This window comes from Psittacula echo (assembly GCF_963264785.1).
Source record: "Psittacula echo genome assembly, chromosome: 5".
NCBI classification, from domain to species: Eukaryota; Metazoa; Chordata; class Aves; order Psittaciformes; family Psittacidae; genus Psittacula; species Psittacula echo.
In genome coordinates, this window is record NC_137739.1 from 79,520,248 (window position 1) to 79,542,205 (window position 21,958).

General features: G+C 46.1%; 1 protein-coding gene across 1 annotated transcript in view; it reads left to right on the plus strand.

Annotated features, from left to right (window-relative positions):
- Positions 1–14,928: 14,928 nt before the first annotated feature.
- TMEM260 (transmembrane protein 260) overlaps positions 14,929–21,958 on the plus strand; it is a gene marked incomplete at both ends in the record, with an annotated part of 34,308 nt that continues 27,278 nt past the window's right edge. Inside the window, 3 exons of the mRNA XM_080619167.1 lie at positions 14,929–15,043; positions 19,997–20,028; positions 20,791–20,942. Coding sequence (XP_080475293.1) covers positions 14,929–15,043; positions 19,997–20,028; positions 20,791–20,942 — 299 coding nt within the window. The remainder of the gene's footprint in view (positions 15,044–19,996; positions 20,029–20,790; positions 20,943–21,958) is intronic.

The following is a 21,958-nucleotide window of genomic DNA, read 5'->3' on the forward strand; positions in this document are numbered from 1 at the left end:
GAGTAGCGAGAAACTACACAAATAGAAATATTTCCGTATTATTAGTTTGTGGCCCCATTTTGTTTCAGTACTCGCTCATCTTCTATACAGGAGACGTTACCAAGTTTGTTCATGTTTTAAACTTCAGATGCCTGTTTTCAGGTGATTCTTAGCCTCTTCTTCTTGTATTGGCCAGCATGCTGCTCCCATGCTTGATTTACCTCCTTCCCTATGCCATGTACAAACAAGTTGGCATAATTTAGTTGTGCTATGGTCACACAGAACACTCCTTAATGCAAAGTTCACCTTCTGCCTCACCTGATAATCTTCAAAAATTGCCTTCTGTCATGGATAGAGTCTTTGCTTCTCTTCTTTTCATTCCTACCATGGCAGGAGCAGGTGAGGAAGACCTTCCAAGCAGGAAAGATAAGTTAGGGAGTTGGGTCATGAAAACTGGTAAAATCTAGATGTCTGCTGGAGGAGGTAATGGAAAGAAAGAGACATGGAGAGGACACTTCTGAAGGACCACAAGTGAAAAGTGAATTGGATCTGGGGACAACACAGTGGCTGGGGCCATTGCCACAATCCTGGGAGGTACAGCACAGTCACAGGGCTGCTTTTGTGGTAGGTTCCACTGGCGCCACCTCAGAGACCTCCAGGTTGGTGAATGCACCATCCAGAGAACCCAATGCAAGTCTTGCCTCCTAAACACCAGCCACACGCTCAGTGGGATGGCAGCCACGTGGCCAGCCTCCCTGTTTACAGGACCTGGGCCTGACACCCTACTTATCCACAGGACAAGATGTTTACAGCTCTGCTTCTGTACAAGGACATGCAGATCTTGCTGGGTCAGTACAAGGCTTACACGGTTCCTTGCTCTCCTTTTATATGGAGGTCAAAACAAAGGTGTATTACTTTACACCACCTTCTTGCACAGGGCATGGGTTCACCCTGTCCTCACCTCCCTTCCTCCCCATCCCACCTTGGCCTCCTGTAGGTCATTCATCTTTCAGCTACCATTTCCATCCAGGTTACTCTGATTAATGCTACAGCCAAGTCTTTACAGGATTCTACACATTAATTGCTGCAGCAGCCAGGGAGCAAACCAAACCAGAGGCAAGCAAAGAAAGGCTAAACACAAACTAAATGAAGAATTCAAGAGCTTGTCCTTGAGTAAGAGGGTAATATTTCAATGCACCTAGCTACATTTCAATGAAAACATATTTTAATCAGCTCCTGTCTATGGCCTATAAATTAAAATGGCACAGATGAAAGGGCTCAAACATGGCCAAGCTGTTGCTGGTCTTCCCTGAAGGGCCAAGTGCTGAGTTTTTTGCTTCTACATACCCACTCCTGTACCCTTTGCTGCCCAGGAACCAGGCATGGTTTTATTCGTAAAACCCCCTACTTTCCCTTCAGGTGGGCAATATGTTTCCTCAGGGCATTTTATCACCAGCCTAGCCCCACTCTGACTGCCTAGGGAAAGAATGCTCTGTTGCAAGGATGACAAGTCCCACCATGCCGCTTCATCCCTTTGCTGTGAAGCTCTTGCTGAAATAAATGAGACATAAAGCCATTATCTGCCCTTATGCTGCTCTCCTAAGGGATTTTGGTGGTCCTAGACTAATTAGCAAAAGGATTTGTAGCAGCCCAAGGTTTCTGGATTGAAAACGGCATCAGCAACTTATTTCCACACTGGCAAGTGTTGCCTATGTTGCCCATGTATTGCATGACAGGGTGGGAAATGCCAAATCATTTTGTTTCACATTTCCCTGGAACTGATGGTAGCCAAACTTCTGACACTTATTCCTATCTGTCCTTTCCTCCACTACTCTGTGCAACTATTTCTTCTCTAGGCTTTATGGAGTGCCTTTAAGCCCACAATGAAGCAGGCTGTGCCAGACTGGGTGGACTTCCTCTCTTTGCTGCAACCACACAGCTTCTAGCCTCATCCATGTGCATGGACAGCCACCTCTCTATGCTTTTGTGTGATGCTAAGTAGGGATGAGACAGCAGGATCCTATGAAAGAGAGAGTCAGGGGGATACCCCGAATCCCAGCACAGCTTGCAGCCACACAAGTAAACGCTTTGCCTTTCCTCACAAGGTGTCACCTTCATTTTGGCAATGGAGAAGAGGCCACATAGCCACACACGTAGTGCCAGATAACCCTTAGGGTGCAAGTATTCCTGTAGTTGTAGTAAGGGACCCGTGCCATCTTTGGGCAGCTGCCTGAAAGACTTGTCACAACACGTGCCACTGAAAAGACAGAGGAGGGGAATTTCTTGTCTCCATTATAGGGAGGGTCTGGGCTCACTTGGATGTGAATTCGCTCCAAGTCGTATCCCTGTTGCTTTCCCATGGATGGCCCCAGTCATACAATACCCTTCCTAGGTCTCTTGCCTGGCTCTTCGAGGGAGTCAGGCCTCTCCAATGTCATCAAGATAAGCATGGCCATAGATTACTCATAGTGATGTTGCAAGGATTTGAACACACTTCCTTGCTGTCATCTCAGTGATGCAGCCCTCCTCCAGGACCCCTGTTACAAGGTAACAGCACATGAATTCTGCTAATCACATGCAGTCATAGGAAGCTTTTCTTTCATTCACTGAATGTATGAAATCCATATGTCATCAATCTCTTTCTGGTGACTAGAGACTGTTTATGAAGCTTAAATCTCTGGCATGTGGCTGGGAGCACAGGGGCCAAGTCCCAGTGCCTGCCAGCTCAATCTTGCATCTCCCTTTTCTCTCACTGCCTTTTCGTCTCCCTCCCTTGGCAGCCAGCACTCCTTACAGCAACTCTTGGTTCCATTTTAGGGGAACCAAATGATTCCTGCTTTAAACAGGGTGGTGGTGGAGTAGCCCAGAAGATGCACTGTTGGACCAAGGAAGAGGCAGAGCTGGGCATCTGGCTGCATGCCTTCCCCCAGGGAGGACCACCACCCTGGCTCTGTGCTCCAAAGCCTGCTTTCTGAATTGCCTGCCAGTCCCCCAAAACCTCCAGATAAGCAATTAAATGAGTTGCAGCAGAGTCAGCCACCTGGCCTCCACCAATGTCAGTGAGATGAGGCTGCTTCAGCACCTGGCTTGGGCTTTCCAAACCGCTCTCCAGAGGTTGGGCAAAGGAAATGGGCAAAGGGGGCTGGGTTTGAAAACAACGCAGTCCACCACAGTGGGAATGTGTGGCTGAGGAGGTCCTACAGTTGGCAAAGAGGAAGCTGGCAAAGCATGATGGAGAGGTGACAGACCCACTGATTAGGACTAGGGTGCCAGGAATGTCATGCTGTCACTGCCAAACTGTTCCCAAGCTCCAGCGCTGTCCAGGCATGAAGCAGATTTGTGGGGAAGCCTGAAGGGAGACAGGGAATGCTGCCACGGAGAGGTGCACAAGAAAGGGAAATAGGAATGAGGCTCAGGAATGGCACATGGTTGGGATGAGGAGAGAATTCACACAGGGTCAGAGCCCTTCTCCCTTTATCTTTGGGAGATTTGGGTAGCTTACTTTATTTTAGTCCTTTACGACACATTTATATAAAGCTGCTTTGGGCTGAGTGCTTCTTAGTGCTGGTCTCCGCTCTATTTAAATATAAATGTTTTAAAGTGCACAGATAGGTTTTTAACAGGAAAAAACTGCATGTGAATTACATTTATTTCTTGTTTACCCACACAGCTCCAGCCAACACCTATCAACAGATTAACTTTCACTAAACTTTCTATGTAATATGTTTTTAAAACCCACTTGAAGTACAGATTCTATTAGTTCCTGGCCTTATGTTTTAAGAGGAAGAAAGTGGCTTTACACTCCATGAAATGTGTTAATGCATGGATAGAAGCCCTCTTATCCTCCTGCTTACATTAGGTCCAATCAGGAGAATGGATTATGTTTTTAATAATCTGACATTAGTATTAAAAGTAATATTTAAGGCATTAGTCTCTGTAACCAGTGCAGCGTGCTCAGAGCTTTCTCCTTGTGTGCGCACGCGCACGACCACATTAAAACATATGTTTACGAAACAATGCATTAGCCCAAACTGCCCAAATATACAGGGATAAATTGGGGCAACAGATTACTGCTGACATAACTTTTTCAATTAGAGGCAGAGGGAAGATTTGATGGCCATTTTAAAACTGATTATGGAGGGCAGGGATTAGAAGCTGTTAGAAACAGGAGGTCATATTCTCCTCCCAGCCTTGGCCTCCTAGAACTCCACGGACTTCAAGAGTGGGTGCTGCTTTATGGGGTGGAATAAGGCCAGTTCCGCTGGTGGCACTGTTCATACATACAGACCACCTATTATACACGGGGCTGGGCCACTGTCTTAGTCCCTCAAAAACATTGCATGGGATAGGGGAAGAAATCTGGAGTTTCCTCCACTGAAGCAAGTGTTTTAATGGAAAGCCAAGTGTTCCCAGCTGGTCTGGGAACTGGGGTATCCTGGCAGGTAAACACTGAATCGTGCTGGCCTGCACCTTCTGTTGGGCTCTCTTGTTATTGTCTTTTTCTCTATGCGTGGTTTGAGGGAACATTTAAATCATCTCAATCCCTAATGTCTTCTGCATCCCCTGGAAAAGACAAAAGGGAGCTTTGAAAAGAAATGGGGAACATGAAGAGGAGAATGCGGTCTGTATGGCCATCACCACACAGAGGAGTGAACCAGGACTTGCCACCCCCAGCAAATTTCTCCAGCATTTAATTTCCTTCAACCAGGACCATTCACCTTACTTCTAGGTGTAGTTTATCTAATTGCAGCTTTTAGCACTTCAGGCTTGCTACATTTTTGTCCGCTCAATTAATCAGGCTTCCAGCGTCAGAAATCTTCTCCTCATGGGGTACTTACAGACCACAGTCAAGTTACTGCCTACCCTCCTCTCTGCTAAGCTGTAGATTGCTAAATGGAACTTTGAAGGGTTTTTTTATACCCCTACTGGTGCTTACAGCAATTGTAGATCTCTCCTGTGTTTTAAGAAGTCTCCTTGGGAAGCCTAACCTGAGCCTAACACTCCAGAAATGCTCCTGTCAGTGCTGGACACAGATGTAACTCCACACCCGCTATCTCCAGGGGAGATGCATTCCCTGTTTGCAAGAAGCTGAAGCCAAAATACTTCATCTTTTATTCCTCAGCTGCTGAGAGCACATCCTCCCTTATTTTCACACGCAGTTTTCGCTCTCGCATTTCTTTGACAGCAAGACTTCCAAATTGCAGCGGGCCTCTGGCTTTTTCTCTATTGATGGCAAACAATGCTTATCTTTGCAACATATGTGCAGTAACTGTTGTTTTGTGGCAGAAGGGAAATCCACAAGCTATCCAGCCACTGCACCTGCCTGCTTGGACTGAATTCCCCTACTCGTGTTTGCTCACTGGAGTTAAGCAGGTCCTGGGCTGGGAGACCAGCTGGGAAATCCAGTTATTACAGGCACAAACAAATGAGCGAGAGGCGGAGATGGGCAGCCACTCTTGTTTGACCACAACCGAGGGAATTTGGCAGCGTGTGGTGCTGACTTTTTATTTCAATTCCAGCCGGCCCATGAAGGAGAAATCCAAGCAAGCCAAAGGAGGTGGGAGACAGGATATCCCCCACCCTCCAATCTGGACTTCTGACACATCTTGTCTGGAGTGCAGGACTAACACAGCAGCTCAAGTAGGCCACCCCAGAGTCCACAGACTGTCCTGCCTTCCTCTTGCTCTGCTATGGCCCTTTTTAATACTGAGGGGCTGTCTGAAAGGCATCTCTTCATCTCCAGCCCATAGGTAGAATGGCTGTTTCAGGGGACTCTACTGGCAGCCTGTCAGAGGTGTGATTTTGGCCAGAGCAGGGGAATGAAGTGCCAGGTGAAGGGATGGGTTATACAAGGCTTTTGATGTTTAGCAGACAGCCTCATCCCCCAGAAGTGCTGTGGAGCTGGGTCCTTTCTCAGAAGATGAAAGATGAGAGCCTGCAGATGCCTCACTCTTGCCCTTGCTGTCCCTCAGAAAATAACAGGAGCAATGCCCTGAACTCAGAATCTGATGGGTTTTATCCATATCTACAGAAATTAAATGAATTCTACAGAAATTAAATGAATTCTAAGGCTTTTCTTGCAGTTTTCCTTGTGTTCTTTCCAGTCGGTCAGCTGCAGTGGATGAAACCCCAGCCTAGATAAGCTGATAGCCATATTCCTGGACAACTGGTAAATATAACACTGCTTTCTGCAAAAGCTTTCTTTGGGAAGGTCAAGTTCTACAGCGTTATCTCATATTTACAAGTGAAAAAATCCACAAGGTTCCTAAAAATCAGAAAAAAGGGTATCATTATCTCATACATTGCAGAAGAATTATCTGTGCTGATTAAGCTGTCGCTCGTTAGCTCATCATGCTTATCAAGTCACCAACCAGCAATGCCTTTGACCCCAGCAGTAATGATAGCACAGAACATTTGGACTACCTTGGGTCACAATGCACCCATTTTGGTTTTTTTCCTGCTAATATCATGTGTAAATATATGCACAGCTGACCCTGCTAGAGAGTCCCCCATCCCCTGCAAGAGGCTTCAGCTCCTCTGTGTTTCCCTTTGCAGTATAAGTTCAGCCAGATTTGTGGAAAGCAGGAGATTTTGTCAGCACTTAAATCTTCCCGTAGGATTTTCTTTACAGGCCTTAATGCCATAGAAAAACAGCAAGAGGTAAACTCTGCTTTTGGTTACACCAAATGGGGAGTAAATCAGCTGCAGGCAGTGCAGGATGCTGGATTTATCCCAGTGAAGGCAGAAGCAGAGCTCAGTCCCTAGCACACGGCTATTTTCTGCACCAGCAGTTCTGGCCTTTGAAAAATTAGATGCATTTTTCTCATTCTGACTTGTGAGGACCCTGAAAATACCAGGCCACAGAAAGCAAAGGAAGAGAAGTCTGAGGCTTCTAAACTATAAGCAGTTGCAACATCAGGCACATTAACATAAAAGCAGATTTTTGTAGTGGCTACTGACCACATAACACTGTAGTCACCTGTCCTGGGCTCTTAGATGCAAGACAGGGGAGGAGGAGGCTGAGGAAACTGTTCCCCTTCAGTTAATGTAACATGAAGCTTTTGAAGGTCTCAAGAACTGCCCTACATATGTATGGTTTTCTATTTATCCTTGAAATAACAATTATAGGTAACATCATTACACTGCAAAGGCCTTAGCCTCTTGCTTTATGTTAAATGGTGTTTTCATGACATTGTCAACACCTATTTGGCATTAGAAAGATGCTCAGGGCAAGATCACTCTACCTTAAATCCAAGATTAGGGCAGTGCCAGACTGCCTTAATGGGACCAGTCCAATCTCCCACTTTGCTCCCTGGAAAGCCTTATTCACATGACAATTTACTGGGATGCTGCCTTTGTTCCCCTTTCATTTGCTATAGTCTGTAGTCCCCTGCCTCAGTCACCTTACAGCCTCCAGCATCTTCATTAGCTTCTTTTGATTATGAAAATTTTCCCTCACTTATTTCTCTTGAGAGCTTGACATACAGTAACTGCTGTGTTCTGCTTCCACCTCAGCAGGAAAAGCTCTGGCTGCACCTGTGATCTAGGTTGTGTTTGAAACCTGGGCCCATAGCCCAGAATACTTTTTGGCCATCATATAAGGTTACCAGCTGATGCGCAGATGCAAGCTTGAGCAACCTTTGGGGCACACCAGGAGAGACCTGGCTGTGTTTTAACATGTGTTCAGTTGTGGCCTTCCTTGTGATGTAGACAGCTTGGGCAGAGTGTGCTTCCTTCACCTAATATTTTACTGTTGGGCCACAGCTCCTTGTGGTGACATCCCACAGGTGTGGTCCAGCAGATAAATTGAATTTGGGGTCCTTCCTACAACATCTTCCATAAGGCACCTAGCTTGAACGCACTGCTCATGTAATGCTCTGGCAAAATGGGTGCTGAGAAACTGGTGATGTGATGGGCAAGTCAGGTCTGGGTATACGCCAGGATTTAATCTGGATTTAATGTAATCCATTTAATCTGTTTCCTAGCCTGGCCTTCTACAGGAAAAGTGACAGAGCCAAAATATCTTGATTCTGGTTTTGTGCTTCCTAACGTCTAAGGAGAACAAGTGCAGGATCTGAAAGGACCCTGAAACAAGTGGAGCATGGTCAGGAGAGGGTAAAGGTCCATCTGGGCTCTGGGGATGCTGCTGCCAGCCACAGATATGTAGCTGCTGAGTTTGGACTTACTCCACTCGGCCACCAGCATGTTGAAAGAAACATGGGTGAGGTTTGGCAAAAGTTTGGTTTTTGAAGCTAAGCCTCTATCTCTAAATTCGGGTTTATTACATTACAGCTCTCCAGGTAACATGAACTATCTCAGAAATGGCATGTCCTGCACACCAGCACACCTCTAACAGACATCAGCAGGGCTGCTTGTATATGGAGAAATGAGGGTCCCTTGCAAGGCCCTTCCCTTGAAAATTTAGCAGCATTATCTCCCCAGAGTTCAAAGCCACAGCAGATCTAACTTGCAACTGTAGGAGCAGGCAGCTCCTACAGCAGCTATATGCCTCCAGAAACTGGTTATAAGCACAGTTCTAGCTCTGCCCTATATATTGCCCTATATATAAGGCTTCTCATTGCCTCCCTCCTAGGAAGCACATGCCTGCCGATGGGACATGAACTTCTTCTTTGTGGAGCAGTCTATTGACGGTAAGAAGGGGGTCCTTGGCTGAAGTGCATCTTACATCACCTTCTCTGCTGATATTCTATACTACCTGATGTTGCTGAGCATCTTCACAAGTTAATTTTGGCCATATATCAACACATCACAGTCCTGGCCAGTAACCTCATCCACACAGAGTAGTTTGGAGGAGAAAAGCTTCCTACTATAATCTTACTGATGAATCTAATCAAATTTCATCTTAATGATGAAACTAATACAAAAACCTTATGAAAGAACACATGAATCTCCATCAGTTTTCAACCAGAATAAAAGACAATCTGTGGCAGCTTAATCACCAGTAGCAGCACTGGGGATTTGTTTAGTGTAAGAACGCAGGGAAGATAGCACGTCCAGGTAGGAAGACACCTTCTCCAGGTAAAGAGAGCAATTTTGGAGGTCGCAGTTCTTGTCCTGCTTCACATTCATCCTTTGTGCAAATTGCTTGAGCATGACCCACAGCTGATACAATCTGATCACAGCTTGATAAATGGAAATGAAACAGAGAGGACTGGATGTAATGTGAAAAATTCTTTCCTAAACAAGTTATTTGAGGAGTTTCACTGGAACTGCAAATGTAGGTGAAGAAAGCAGAGTTTGAACCACTGGACACTGCTTCAGCACCTTCTGCTGTTGCAGGTCTTCAGCTACAAGCCATGTTTGGGCATTTCTCAGGTCAGGATGTGAGTTTGGCCTCCAAGGCACAAGATGGCAACTGGTGTCCTACACCTATAATTAAAATAAGGAGGGAAAGCTTTTAAATGTGTTTTGAGGTAGCAAAAAGTGTTCCCTTCTTGCAAATACTAATAAGAGTAATGCAGCGGTTTGGGGATGAAGGGAACAGGACCCTCGTGTGGTGCATCAGCTGCACTCATGAGAAGATGATCTCTAACAGAGCTATGGAGTCAGGGTGCGGATTAGACACCAGACCTGAGTCCACCAGTAAGGCATGCAGATAGATAAATAATATTAGTTTGAGGAAATCAGGTGTGAAAACATACAGCTTATTGACAGAGTTCTGGAAAAAACTGCTGAGACAAATGGGATCTGTGGCTGCTCAGTGTGTCAGAAAATCAGCTGGAAGGCTGCTAAAACTGGTGGAGGCAGGGACTGGAGATCTTCTGCAAGACAATAAAGTCTGTCTTAGGAAGTTACAAAATCACTGGAAACAAGATCTGCATGGGGAGATTAGTTCAGTCTATTTTCTTATTTGGGGAAGAAAATGAAACTGATTTCTGCGATAATGAACAAGTTGTCCTGTAAGCGGTGGAACCAAGTCTATTTTCCTATGGACCTGAGCCCCCAGATTCTCCCAGCCCTCTGACCACAACCACCCCTGGGTCCCCTTTCCCACACTAGACAACAGCCAGCATGATTCTCCTTCCTCCCACTGCACAGTCTGATTTGGGCTTCTCCCCTCAGTCCTGTTTTGCACAAAAAGCCATGACTGTGATAACATTGGGAGACCTTTACCTGTCTTTTGAATTTTGATGGTTTACAAGGCACTGGGGATATCACAGCAAGCATACAGTTCAACCACTTGAAGCTCTGCACTCATAGGGTAGGCAGTGAGAGCCCCATGACCAGAGGCAGAAGGATGCTTGCTAGACCAAGTGCACTTTATTCCACCTGGAAATTCCCCCTTCACCATGTCTAGCTACTGCACTCATGTTGCTGTAAATGTGGGATATAAGCTTGGTCTTTCCCCCTTCCTCCCAAAAAAACCCTTTAGAAGTCATAAAATGCAGCTTATTCAAGCCACTTAAGAACAGATAAAAGTAGTGTAATCTTCCTTTCCATGCTTCACAGGCAGGCATATATAGTCAGTGGAAATACTGCCAAAGTTCTTATTTAAATATAGAAGTGGTGCTTATTTGTATTGTTAATGATCCCCACAAGGACCTGCTTTCTTTACATGGGGATATTGTTTATGAGAAGACTGGGCTGGCTACTTTGCCATTAAAATTCTGTGCCAGCCCAACGCTGACAATATTGAAGCTTTGCTAAATGTGTATACACGTAAGTTCATTAAATGGATGCTGACTGTTGTTACACAAGTACAGCAGTTGAGTGCTTTCTGTATTAACCTTATCACCTGATGGGCAAAAGAAAAGGTTTAACTAAAGCTTAGGACTAATTGAACAGTATTTCAGTATTTTCTTATGTAAAACTGGTTCTGGTCTATTGTTTTTATTTATTTGCAATAACTGTGCTCATTCAAGTTTGTAATGACACTGCCATGGGTGAATAGAATTTGCTTTAAGTATTATTCTCCTTTTTCCTATCTCCAGCCTCCTCTAAACTGTGTCTCTCAGGAGAAAATCTGCAACAGAGCCTGGTAAAAAGACGACTCTCTAAAGTACACAGCCATTTTGAAGAGATATGTTCTCAAGCTGCGTTTTTAAAATTACTTTAGAAGTTCCTGTTTATTTTCTCTGCCTGCCTTGGGTATTTCCTGTCGGGCTGAGCGTGGGGCATGGAGCCGGAGGAGACAGGAGAGAATAAGCCTCCCGTTGAAAGGTGGGAGGTGTCTCACCAGCCGAACACTGAGCACAAACCATGAGCACTTTCTTTGCTCAGTTACCACTAGAGTATGCTCTCGTGCTACAAGTTCCAGAGATCACTTTTTTCAGTAAATCAATGTGTAGCACAAGGCCGTCTTTCAAACGCTTTCCACTTGCCCTAGTGTGTTTTTATTCTTACTAAGCAATACTTTTTTTTTTATTGCTATTGAGCCCCTCCTGAAGGCTTTGAGAAAATCCAGAGGGTCACTGTGTATTGCTCTGTGGCAAGGTGAATCTAACGTGGGTTCGGACCACTCTAAACTTTCAGAGCAGGAATGAAAACACTGAAAAAATACCTGCCTGGCTATGAGAAAACCAAAAAAAGAGGGTCCACATGTCCTTCTTGTGTCGGTCAGACCTCAGGGTCATGCCTGGAGAAGAAGGGGGAGTCAAATCTCATGAATTAATAGATTTCTGCTTACAGAAGAAAAATGTAAATGCACTCTCCAAAGCATTTGTGCTGACATAAAGTGTGTCTGTAATCCTGGCCTTTGAAACCGGCGGTAGTTATTCAGTAATATAAAGGCTGTTGTGAGCCTGCCCTACCATATTACAGAAAAGTACTTTGTCACTGGCACCCTAAAAGTTCCAGTTTCTGCATGACAAAGATATAAAACAACTTGCAGGACAATTAAAGAACAGTTTGTCCTTACCATATTATTACCAGCCATTCTTCCACATTTCGATATTTGCCTTTAAATTGCTACCTCTCCCATCAATATAATTGTAATCAGTCATGGTTAACATTTGTCTTTGGATGCTTTTTCCAAGTTAAATACAAAGAAAGAAAAATACTGCAAAGAAGAAAGCCACACGTCAGATAAAGAGCCTTGCCCCCAGCCTGCTTTCACACACAGACTGCGCACTTTGCTGCTAAAATTACATTTTACCATCCCCAACGGGTGCGGGGAACAATGACCCCTCTCATTACCATAGTGACAATGGCTGGCGGAGGATTGCAACATATCTTTTTCTTCTCCTCAATGAACCTCAGCCAATAACGGCAGAAACCTGCCAACGAGTTGAGTTTATTGAAGCTCACTTGGTCACCACAGAGCCAAGTGGTTGCCTTCTGGATGGAAGGCAGCCACGTGGGCCCAGCTGGTATTCAGCGGGTGTTTATACCCTCAAACACCAGTTCCTTCAAGCAACCCGATTAACTTCTGAGTGGGTCACAACTTCAGCTTCTTTTACTGACTCTGTACATACTGGCTGGAGCATGAAAAAAGACCTTCCCTAAATTCCCTTAATACCTTCCTGTGGTTTGGCTTGTCCCCTTTCGGGATTTTTGTGCCAGCTGTTTCAAAATGTTCCTTCAGCACCAGCTTCTCCAGCCCCCAGAAAATGATGTGCACTTTTTCAGTTGTGTCAACCCTTAATCCTGCTCTTTTTTTAATAAATGCAAACCTAATTTTCTAACGTCTCCACTTAGATCTAATCCATAAGGCTGTTTATTATCCTAGTTACCCTCTTCTATACCTTTTTCATTTGTATTCAGAAGCCTTTCTATAATCTGTCTCAATTCTCCAGGTACGGCCTCTCCGCTCTTTTGTACAATCCCATAATGATTTCCACGGATGTGTTTTAGTCCTCTATCGATAGGTCTCAGGATGCTATTTGCCTTCCTTAACTACTCCCGCAGCAGGAATCGCTGCTTTTAATATTCTAAACACTGACACCTTCAATCCTTTTCCTCCCCAGCATCTCGTGTAACCCGATTCAGGGCATTAACCTGTATTATCTGTGTACTGCCAAGCCTGCACATGGAGCTGAGGCAGCCAGAGCATGGCGAGGTGGCTGCAGCCTGTGCCCATGGGTGGGCCTTGCACCTCACACAGCACCCACCCTGCTGGCACCGGCTCCGGCAGCTGAAAAGGAGCTGCTCACCTGGCCGAGAGCGGGCAAAAGGCACTGAGCCCGGCTGGGAGCATCGTGGTTAAAATACATTTCACAACATTACATGGGTGGGGGCAGTCCCAGGCGCAGCTACAGGTTGGTCAGAGAAGAGATTCAGAGCAGCCCTGCAGAGAAGGACTTGGGGGTGTTGGTCAGTGAGAAAATGAACATGAGCCGGCTTCAGTGTGCGCTCACAGCCCAGAAAGCAACCGTATCCTGGGCTGCATCAAGAGGAGCGTGACCAGCAGGTCGAAGGAGGTGATCCTGCCCCTCTACTCTGCTCTCGTGAGACCTCACTTGGAGTCTTGTGTGCAGTTCTGGTGTCCTCAACATAAAAAGGACATGGAACTGTTGGAACAAGTCCAGAGGAGGGCCACAGGGATGATCAGGGGACTGGAGCACCTCCCGTATGAAGACAGGCTGAGAAAGTTGGGGCTGTTCAGTCTAGAGAAGAGAAGGCTGCATGGAGACCTCATAGCAGCCTTCCAGTATCTGAAGGGGGGCCTACAAGGATGCTGGGGAGGGACTATTCATCAGGGACTGTAGTGACAGGACAAGGGGTAACGGGTTCAAACTTAAACAGGGGAAGTTTAGATTGGATATAAGGAAGAAATTCTTTACTGAGAGGGTGGTGAGGCACTGGAATGGGTTGCCCAGGGAAGTTGTGAATGCTCCATCCTTGGTGGTGTTCAAGGCCAGGCTGGACAGAGCCTTGGGTGGCATGGTTTAGTGTGAGGTGTCCCTGCCCATGGCAGGGGGGTTGGAACTAGATGATCTTAAGGTCCTTTCCAACCCTAACTATTCTATGATTCTATGATTCTATGTCTTCATAACTGATCTGGATGATGGGATCAAATGTACCCATGAGTGAAGTTTGCCGATGATACCAAACTAAATGGGAAATGGATGCTTTGGAAGGGAGAGTCACCCCGCAAGACAACCTAGGCAGGCTGGAAGAGTGGGCCAACAAGAACCTTATGAAATTCAGCAAGTACAAGCGTAAGGTCTTGCATCCGGGTAAACACAATCCAAGAGTGCAGCACAGGCTGGGATCTACCCCACGGGAGAGCAGCTCTGTGGAAAGGGACCTGGGGGTCCTGGTGGACAACAGACTCAGCAGGAGTGGACAGTGTGCAGCTGCGGCAAAGAAATCCAGCAGGATGCTGGGTTACATCAACAAGGACATTACCAGCAGAGATAAAGATGTCACTGTCCCATCTACTCAGTGCTTGTGAGGCCACACCTGGAGTATTGTGTTCAGTTTTGGTCTCCACTATACAAAAAAGTGAGGATACAAAAAGGTGAGGACAGGCTGGAGAGAGTCCAGAGGACCACAAGGATGATCCAAGGACTGGGAAGCCGTGTGAAGAAAGGCTGAGAGGGCTGGGTTTGCTCAGCCTGGTGGGGAAAAGAAGGCTCACAGGAGACCCCATCCCCAGGTCCCGCTGGGGAGACTATCTCGGACAGGCGGGAAAACCCACTCCCCCGCCGCTCCGCGGTGGTTTCGCCCCGCCCCACCCCGCGCGGTGGTCCCGCCCGGCCTCTCTTTCCGAGGGGGGGGGGTATCCTCCGCCCGCCCTCTTCGGCTGTACCAACTACTCTCGGCGGCGGGAGTGGAGGAGCAGGGCGAGAGATCGCGCGGATAGCCTCATCGAGTCCACGGCCTCACTTGTTCCCTGTCCGAGCGTCGTTGATGGCGGGCGCTCCCGGGAAGCAGCCCGGGGGGAGCGGGAAGGCGAGCGGGGTGGGGCTGCTCCCCCCTCGGGTCGGTGGAATGGCACGGCCCGCCCGTCCCGCGCGGCCGAACCCGGAAGGCGCTGCGGCGCACATGGGCGCCGGGGCTGGTGCCGGGGCGGGCGGTGCTGCCGCTGGGGCGCTGGGCGCTGCCGTGGCGGCTCTCTACATGGCCACGCTGCCGCCTGCCCTGCCCGGCGGGGATGCGGGTAACGTACCCAGTGGGGAGGTGGCGCCATGGGGACCCTCGCCCCCGTAGGGGCTGGTGCATCGCGGTCACGCTTCGGGTGTATGGGAGGGCTGAGCTCTTAGGGGCTAGCGCATCGCTGTTAGCACATAGGGTTGGTCACTCCATAGGGGCTGGTGCATCGCTGTTAGCACATAGGGTTGCTGTCATCCCTTAGGGTTTCTCCCCATGGGGGCTGCTGTGTCACTGTCACCCCATCGGATTGCGCATCTCATAAGGCTGCACACCATCATAGGCAGTCACTTGCAGTCACTGTAGGGTGCTCACCCTATGAGGATTGGTGCATTTGAACCATGATGCCTTACACGGGCTGGTGCAGCTATATTGGAGGGCAGAGCCCTCTGGGCTAGGGCATTGCCGCTTCCCTCATGGGGTGGTCCTTCCACCGAGACTGGTGCATCGCAGTCACACTCGGGGGGCACTTCCTGGGGGGCTGGTGCCCTCTGGACACCCCATGTGGACCCAGTCGTCTGCCCTGCCGTTTGCTTTGCAGCAAATAGTTTGATGAATTTGAGCCTTAGAGCAAAGGGTTTAGAGTCAAGGCCCTGGGCACAGCTGGTCGTGTCAGAAGGCAGATGTGCCATCCTGCCAGATGTGTGTTACTGCTCAGGCTGCAGCTTTCTCTTTTTAATGGAGTAGGTACCTGGTGCACTTTTGTTTCATATCCCAGAAGTGCACTGAGTGGGTCTGGTTTAACTCTTGCTTCTTGGCCAGTGCTGATTTCAGACCCAGGTTGCACATAAAATTCCATATAAATAAGTGGGCTTTTAATGGCTGCATATATTTTACAGCTTCGGTATGTGTGGAGAGAGAGAGATCCCATGCTTTCACTGCAACTCTTTAAAATCTGCTGTTAGTTTTTGTTTAGAGCTACATGAAAGACAATACTACTTGGTAAGCACAGAGTGGTTTTGTCTAGCTGGGTTTAAGGCAGTGTGTATTCAGCATAGCTCTTCAAACACATGTAAAGTTGAGCAGTGATTCAATTGGGGGGTATTTGATTTAAAGGTAACAGGACGGAGCTGTGTTTGCATTACACCAGGCTTGTCCTGGTTAGTTGGCTTTTGAAAGTGCAGCCTTGTCCATTTTCCCTGTTCCCGTGTTTGGATCAGATGGACCCTATTGTCAGAGCTGTGTTAAAAGAATTTATTTTTAAAGCTTTTCTCCACAGAGCTTGTGTCCCATGTTCCAGATGAGGTGTGCAAGCACAATTGCTTAGGCTGGCTAGTATGCACCCCAGTGGCTTTTATTTCAGCTCCCCAGTTTGTAAAAGGGCTGGCTTTCCTCCTCCTGCTTTTATCGGTTAATATGCGATGATGAATATATTTACAGTTACTCCCATTTTATCTTTTAAAGTACTCTCTGATGGGAGATATGAATGTGCAGGGTGAGTGCTCTGAACTGTTTGTGCTTTGTGAAGCCTCCGGAACCTGGTTCTTAATTGTCCTTGAGCTTGAGTTTTGCCTCCAGGATGCAAATAACCATTAGCACCCTTTACAGAGTGAGATTTGGGTTCTCTTATGAGGTGACGAATCAATGCCAGGATTTGTGCCTTGCTTGATGTGAGTTGTCCTGGTAGATACAGTGAGCAGCCAAGCAGGGCAGGCATGGGTTCACCCTGACTTCTGTGGTTTATTGTGGTTACTTTATCTCATTTTGGAGGCAGGACGAGGATGGCTCTTTCCCTAATTTCCAAAGGCATCCTGGTTCTTCCTCACACAGCAGCCGTGTGTATAGAAAGCAATGTATGTATGTGCAGCATGCTTCACCCCTCTGTTAATAACTTTTGTCAGAGGTATTAAGGACACAGTCTAGAGTGTGCTGCAAACGGGTACAGCAGAGAGATGCCCTGGGAGTGCCCAGACTGGGGACTGCAAGCTTTAACAGGCTTCCAGCAACTCATGTTATTGGGAATTATATTAAAGGAAATTTCTCAGGACGGTGTCCCCCAGTTAGCCTCATGACCTCACTCTCTGTCTCTCCTTATTTGTGGGGTTTTTTTTTGCCTCCACATTTTCTCCTAATTCAGCTGCCTGAGTTGTATGTCTTTACTAGAGCTGAACAGAGGGGCTGGTCCCCACTGTCCTCTTGTGCTTGTCCCAGCCAGCAGCCACCCTGTTGCGTTGTGTTAAGGCCTTTTTGGTGTATTCCCCTGGTTTCTCATGGTCCATGGGATGCTCCAGCACTGCTGCCTGGCTGGAGTCTCGTAGAAGTTCTCTGCACAGCCCTGCTCAAGGCGATTAACTTGCCTGCGCCTGAGCACAGAGCTCAAACTTGTGCCTTCAAAAGCACTGAAGCTACTTGTGTGAGTAAAGAGGTGCTTAAGGATTTGGTGTATCAGCTTTCAGGCAGGGAACCTATTATTTTATTTTATTTTATTTTTAAGCTATCTGTATACTTTTTAATTGTTCCTGAAGTTTGCAGTAATCCAGAAGTGTAAAAGGCAATAGGTATTTTCATTGGCAGCTTTCTCATCTTACTTAGTATTGTAACAAAGAAACGAGAGAATGAATTCTGGTTCAGAAACATCTGCAGGTGTTTAAACAGCTTATAAAGGGATCAAATAAAAGAAAAAGAAAAAAAGAGCTAAAATTTCTCTCTGATGTTTTAGACATCAGCTGCCAAACTTGATGGGGTTAAATCAGTTTTCAGGCAGTGTTGGGCCTGTTGAACACCTTTATTGTGGAATCAAGCTGGACAGTCTGAAACATTTACACCAAGATTATGCAGGAATAAACTCTTCAATTTGAGCCAGCATGTAAAGATGCTGACAGTCATTTTCTCTCAAAGAAATACACTGAAATCAAATTTGTGGATGCTGTAGTCTTCCTCTATGTGTTTTATCATAGAATCACAGAATGGTTTGGGTTGGACGGGACCTTAAAGACCATCCAGTTCCAACCCCCTGCCATTGACAGAGACACCTTTCACTAGATCAGGTTGCTCCAAGCTCCATCCAGCCTGGCTGTGAACACTGCCAGGGATGGGGCAGTCACAAGTTCTCAAGTAATTTAATAATCTAATTTATTTTTGTCATTTAATAATAGCACCCTGTACTTACATAGCCTGTGGAGGCTGTAAGTGATACCCAGGTATGTGGGTGGGATATGGAGAATTAACATCTGAAGTGGTGGGTGTTGGGCTTCTCTTGGTTTTCCCAGTGGAATTCAACAGGCTTACAGTCTGGGAGCTTATTTTTGCAGGCTTTCTTACTTTTTTCCCCTTAATTCTTGGGAGGCAAAATTGTGCTATTGGCTTTCAAAACCTGGCAATGGCATCCACCAGTATTTCTTTATTCCTGCAGCTTTCTGGTTGGTGTGTGTCTATGTTGCTTTGGAGTTATTCTTGCCTGTAGTATGAACCAATATCATAGCAACATACATGAACTTGAACTTACTCTTTAGCCATTTTAGGTGCACATGCAGCTATATCCCAGGAGGACTTAAATGAAGGTGAAGCCATGCCTGGCTTGGGAGCAGCATCCCCACAATGCGATGACAATCACCATGAGCTGCTCACAGAGCAGTGCATGCTGGCATGGCAGGAAGCCCCAGCAATGCCGAGTTTAAGGTTTCCTTTACTAGCATCATCTTTTGCTGTGTGCAGGGGGATTGGTGACTTCCCAACCTCACCATGCCCTAGGAACATTGGATATGCTGAACACCAAAAAGCTCAGTTAGGGATGGATGTTTTTCCCGTTGCATCCACTTTTTCAGGGCCATCTTGCAATAGGTTGAAAGTTTCCTAAAATAAAGTAGCAATGAAAATAGGTGGCATTTGGAAGTGTGGTAAAATCCACATCTGAAAGGCTTTTGTGCAGAAGGCTGCAGGGCAGTGTGCGGGGCAGTAGCTGTAATTTGTCAACAGCAGTAGTAGGTTGACTTGCATCTTCTTTCTAAAATATGTTGTTCGCTGTAATGCCAAGATTTAAAGCTGCCATTTGTACAATCCTCCTCCTTTTCATTGGATGGTAACACATAATGTGTAGAAATTGAAAGTATTTTTAATTTAGCATTTAAAGCCAAGGCACCCTTCACTTTGTATATTTACAATCTAACAATGGGACAGAGCTACCACGACCTTGGCACTTGCAAAATTGGCAGGACCAGTAAGGCCAGGCTCTGCAAAATAGGATCATGAAATTTGAGGGAAAGAAGAAAAACCAGCAGTAATTTTTAACTTTTTTTTGCCTTTTGGCTCATCCCTGAATGTCTTGTGCCTATTGAATATATTCCATGTACGTTGTTCAGGAGGATAGTGAAGTGCTCTAAAAATGCCAAGTATTATTAACTGTTATGCTGTCCTAGATCTTTTTGTAGCAATTATCTGTCCTGCTATAAAATACAAACGAAATGCAAAACCTCAGTGGTGTTTCTAATGGAAACGGCTGCTGGATGCAGCAGCTACTGACAGGTGAAAGAGGTACTTGTGAAGCAGAAGCTGCAAGAATTACTTTTAGCATCAAGGGAGAGCAGCATTCCCAAATACACAGATGCAGATTTGCACGATCAATGATGACATTTTCCCTCTTTGAAACTATAAAGCTGTGGGGGTTTTCTTAAGCGTTGCAAACCGTAGTGCTTGAAAGTTACTGAGTCAATTGGTTTTAAATTAAAAATACACACGCACAAATGTCTACCTTTTGAGTATCTTGGGCCATTCTTTACCCAAGCCTACCTATACATTCACTTATCTGTTCATAAAAGTCTTGCGAAAACATACAAAAGATATTTTGTGCAATGACATCAGAGGGAGAAAATATTCTTAGAAAATTTCATGCTGTTAAATCTCCACAGATTTCGTTTTATCCAGTCAAATTAATGCAAAACCCCAATGCAAGCATTTGGATTTTGAAAACTTTGGAGGAGTGTCATTTCCTAATAGTAATTATTGGTTTTACATTATTTTTTCACAGGGGAGCTGATCACAGCCGCATATGAGCTTGGAGTAAGTATTAGTTTTATTGTTTAATCAATGCTCTCATTAACAGTTTTAGGAATTAAGGAAGTTTAATTAAGCATGGAGTAAAGTAGATTAATTTATTTTCAAACCACAGTTTTTACTAACTTATAAGTACAGCACGCGACAATTTACTTCAAGTTTTAAATCCAATTAAACTAAATTATAAAGCAAAGGCTTTACTGTATATACAGTAGCTGGCTTATTATCAACCCAAATTTTGTATAAGCTGGGGAGAATAAAATAAATCGGGTTAACAATTTTAATAAGTTTTATTATTTAATAAACTTTATTATGGTGCATGATCCCTTTAGGCAAGACCTTAGGACTGTCAGCGCGGTGGTAATCCGATAGCAGTGTGGTCTTTCAACTTGCTAACCAATAAAATAGTTGAGAAGCTGCTTTTTTTTGAAAAAAAAAAAAAAAAGAAAAAAAAATATGAAAAAAGGAAAAAATCCAGCTGCCTTTTGAGTGACCCTAATATACTGTGAACCCAAACAAGGAGCCCTTTAAGGCACGCTAATGAAACGTGGCACCTCCTTTTCTTGCTTCCTCGTTATTATGAGTGAGGCGTGGAGCCAAATCCACTAAGGAAAAATATTTGCGGAGTAAAATTGGTACAAGAGGATGGGTCGGGGAGAGACAGCGCTCGGAGATCCCTGCCTCCTGCCACTGGACGCTGGTGTGCTGCTCTCCTTTTGATTTCGTGGCATTTCACCCCTTTTCAACCCTTTATTGGTCTGTCCGTAGGTCGCCCACCCTCCTGGCTACCCCCTGTTCACGCTGCTAGCCAAGCTGGCGATGGGGCTGCTGCCTGTCGGCTCCCCTGCCTTCCGAGTCAATCTCCTCTGCAGCTTGTTGGGAGCAGCTGCCGCCTCTTTGCTTTTTTACACGGTTTTCAGGTAAAGTCACTGAGGATGTTTATTCGTTGGTGTGATGCTGGCAGGGTGCTTTCCAGTCAGTTCGGGATGTTTCCAAAGGCTCCCTGTGTTCCCCTCTGGCCTCCGGACTAGCATTTCCCCTCCTCCCTTTCCAACTGCAATTGGTTCCTCTGATCAACCTAACAGCAGTTTAATCTGAATCTGACCTTCTTTCCTGCACAAAAAGTCCCTCTTTCTTTTCTTTCTGTTAAATAATAATAATAGTAATAATAAAAAGTGCGCCCTTTCCCTTACACAGACATGACAGGTTGTTCAGGCTCATTATCACAAATCACCGCTCGGTTTAACTAACCAGAACTAATGAAGTTTGTCGTTCTCGAAAGATGCAGATGGTCTGTTTAAATTAACAGGATGAGCTTCACCTATCGGGATACCGTGAACATGGTTTAATTGCAGCTCCTGGCGGAGGTGGATGGGCAGTTGCCTGCCAGTGGTACCCAAGGACCAGGGCGAGCATCAGTGCCAGCCGCTTTCCTCCGGCATAGGTGCTTGGAGGGGACTGGCCAGAGCCCATCTGTATTCTCCGGACCTCTAACCTTGGGAGAAAAGGGAACAATCGGGATGTGCACGTGGTTGGGGGTTTTGTTAACCCTGCTCGTCTTTGATGTGCAAGTTCTGGCTGCTCTTAACCTCAGCCTGACCCATATTTGAGAGGATTATCGCAACCCTCACAAACAATTTCTGATGTTCTTTTGCAGGGAAAATAGTGCATGTTTTGAAGCAGCAAACAGTGAAATCTGAAATGTTACCGGGGCACTTTAGGATGAGACGGGACGCTTCCTTACTGAGATTATTTTGACAGAAGCCCTTTTCTTCCACCCGTTTCCAGAGCTGCATCACCCCTTGGGGAAACCTTCCTAGAGAGTGAGAGGAACCTGGAAATAAAAGCAGGAGCAAACTGGGAGGCCAGATCCTGCACAGCCTGAGAACCCTGAGCTCACTCAGACTTTGGCTCACAGTGTGCATCTTTCTGGGTG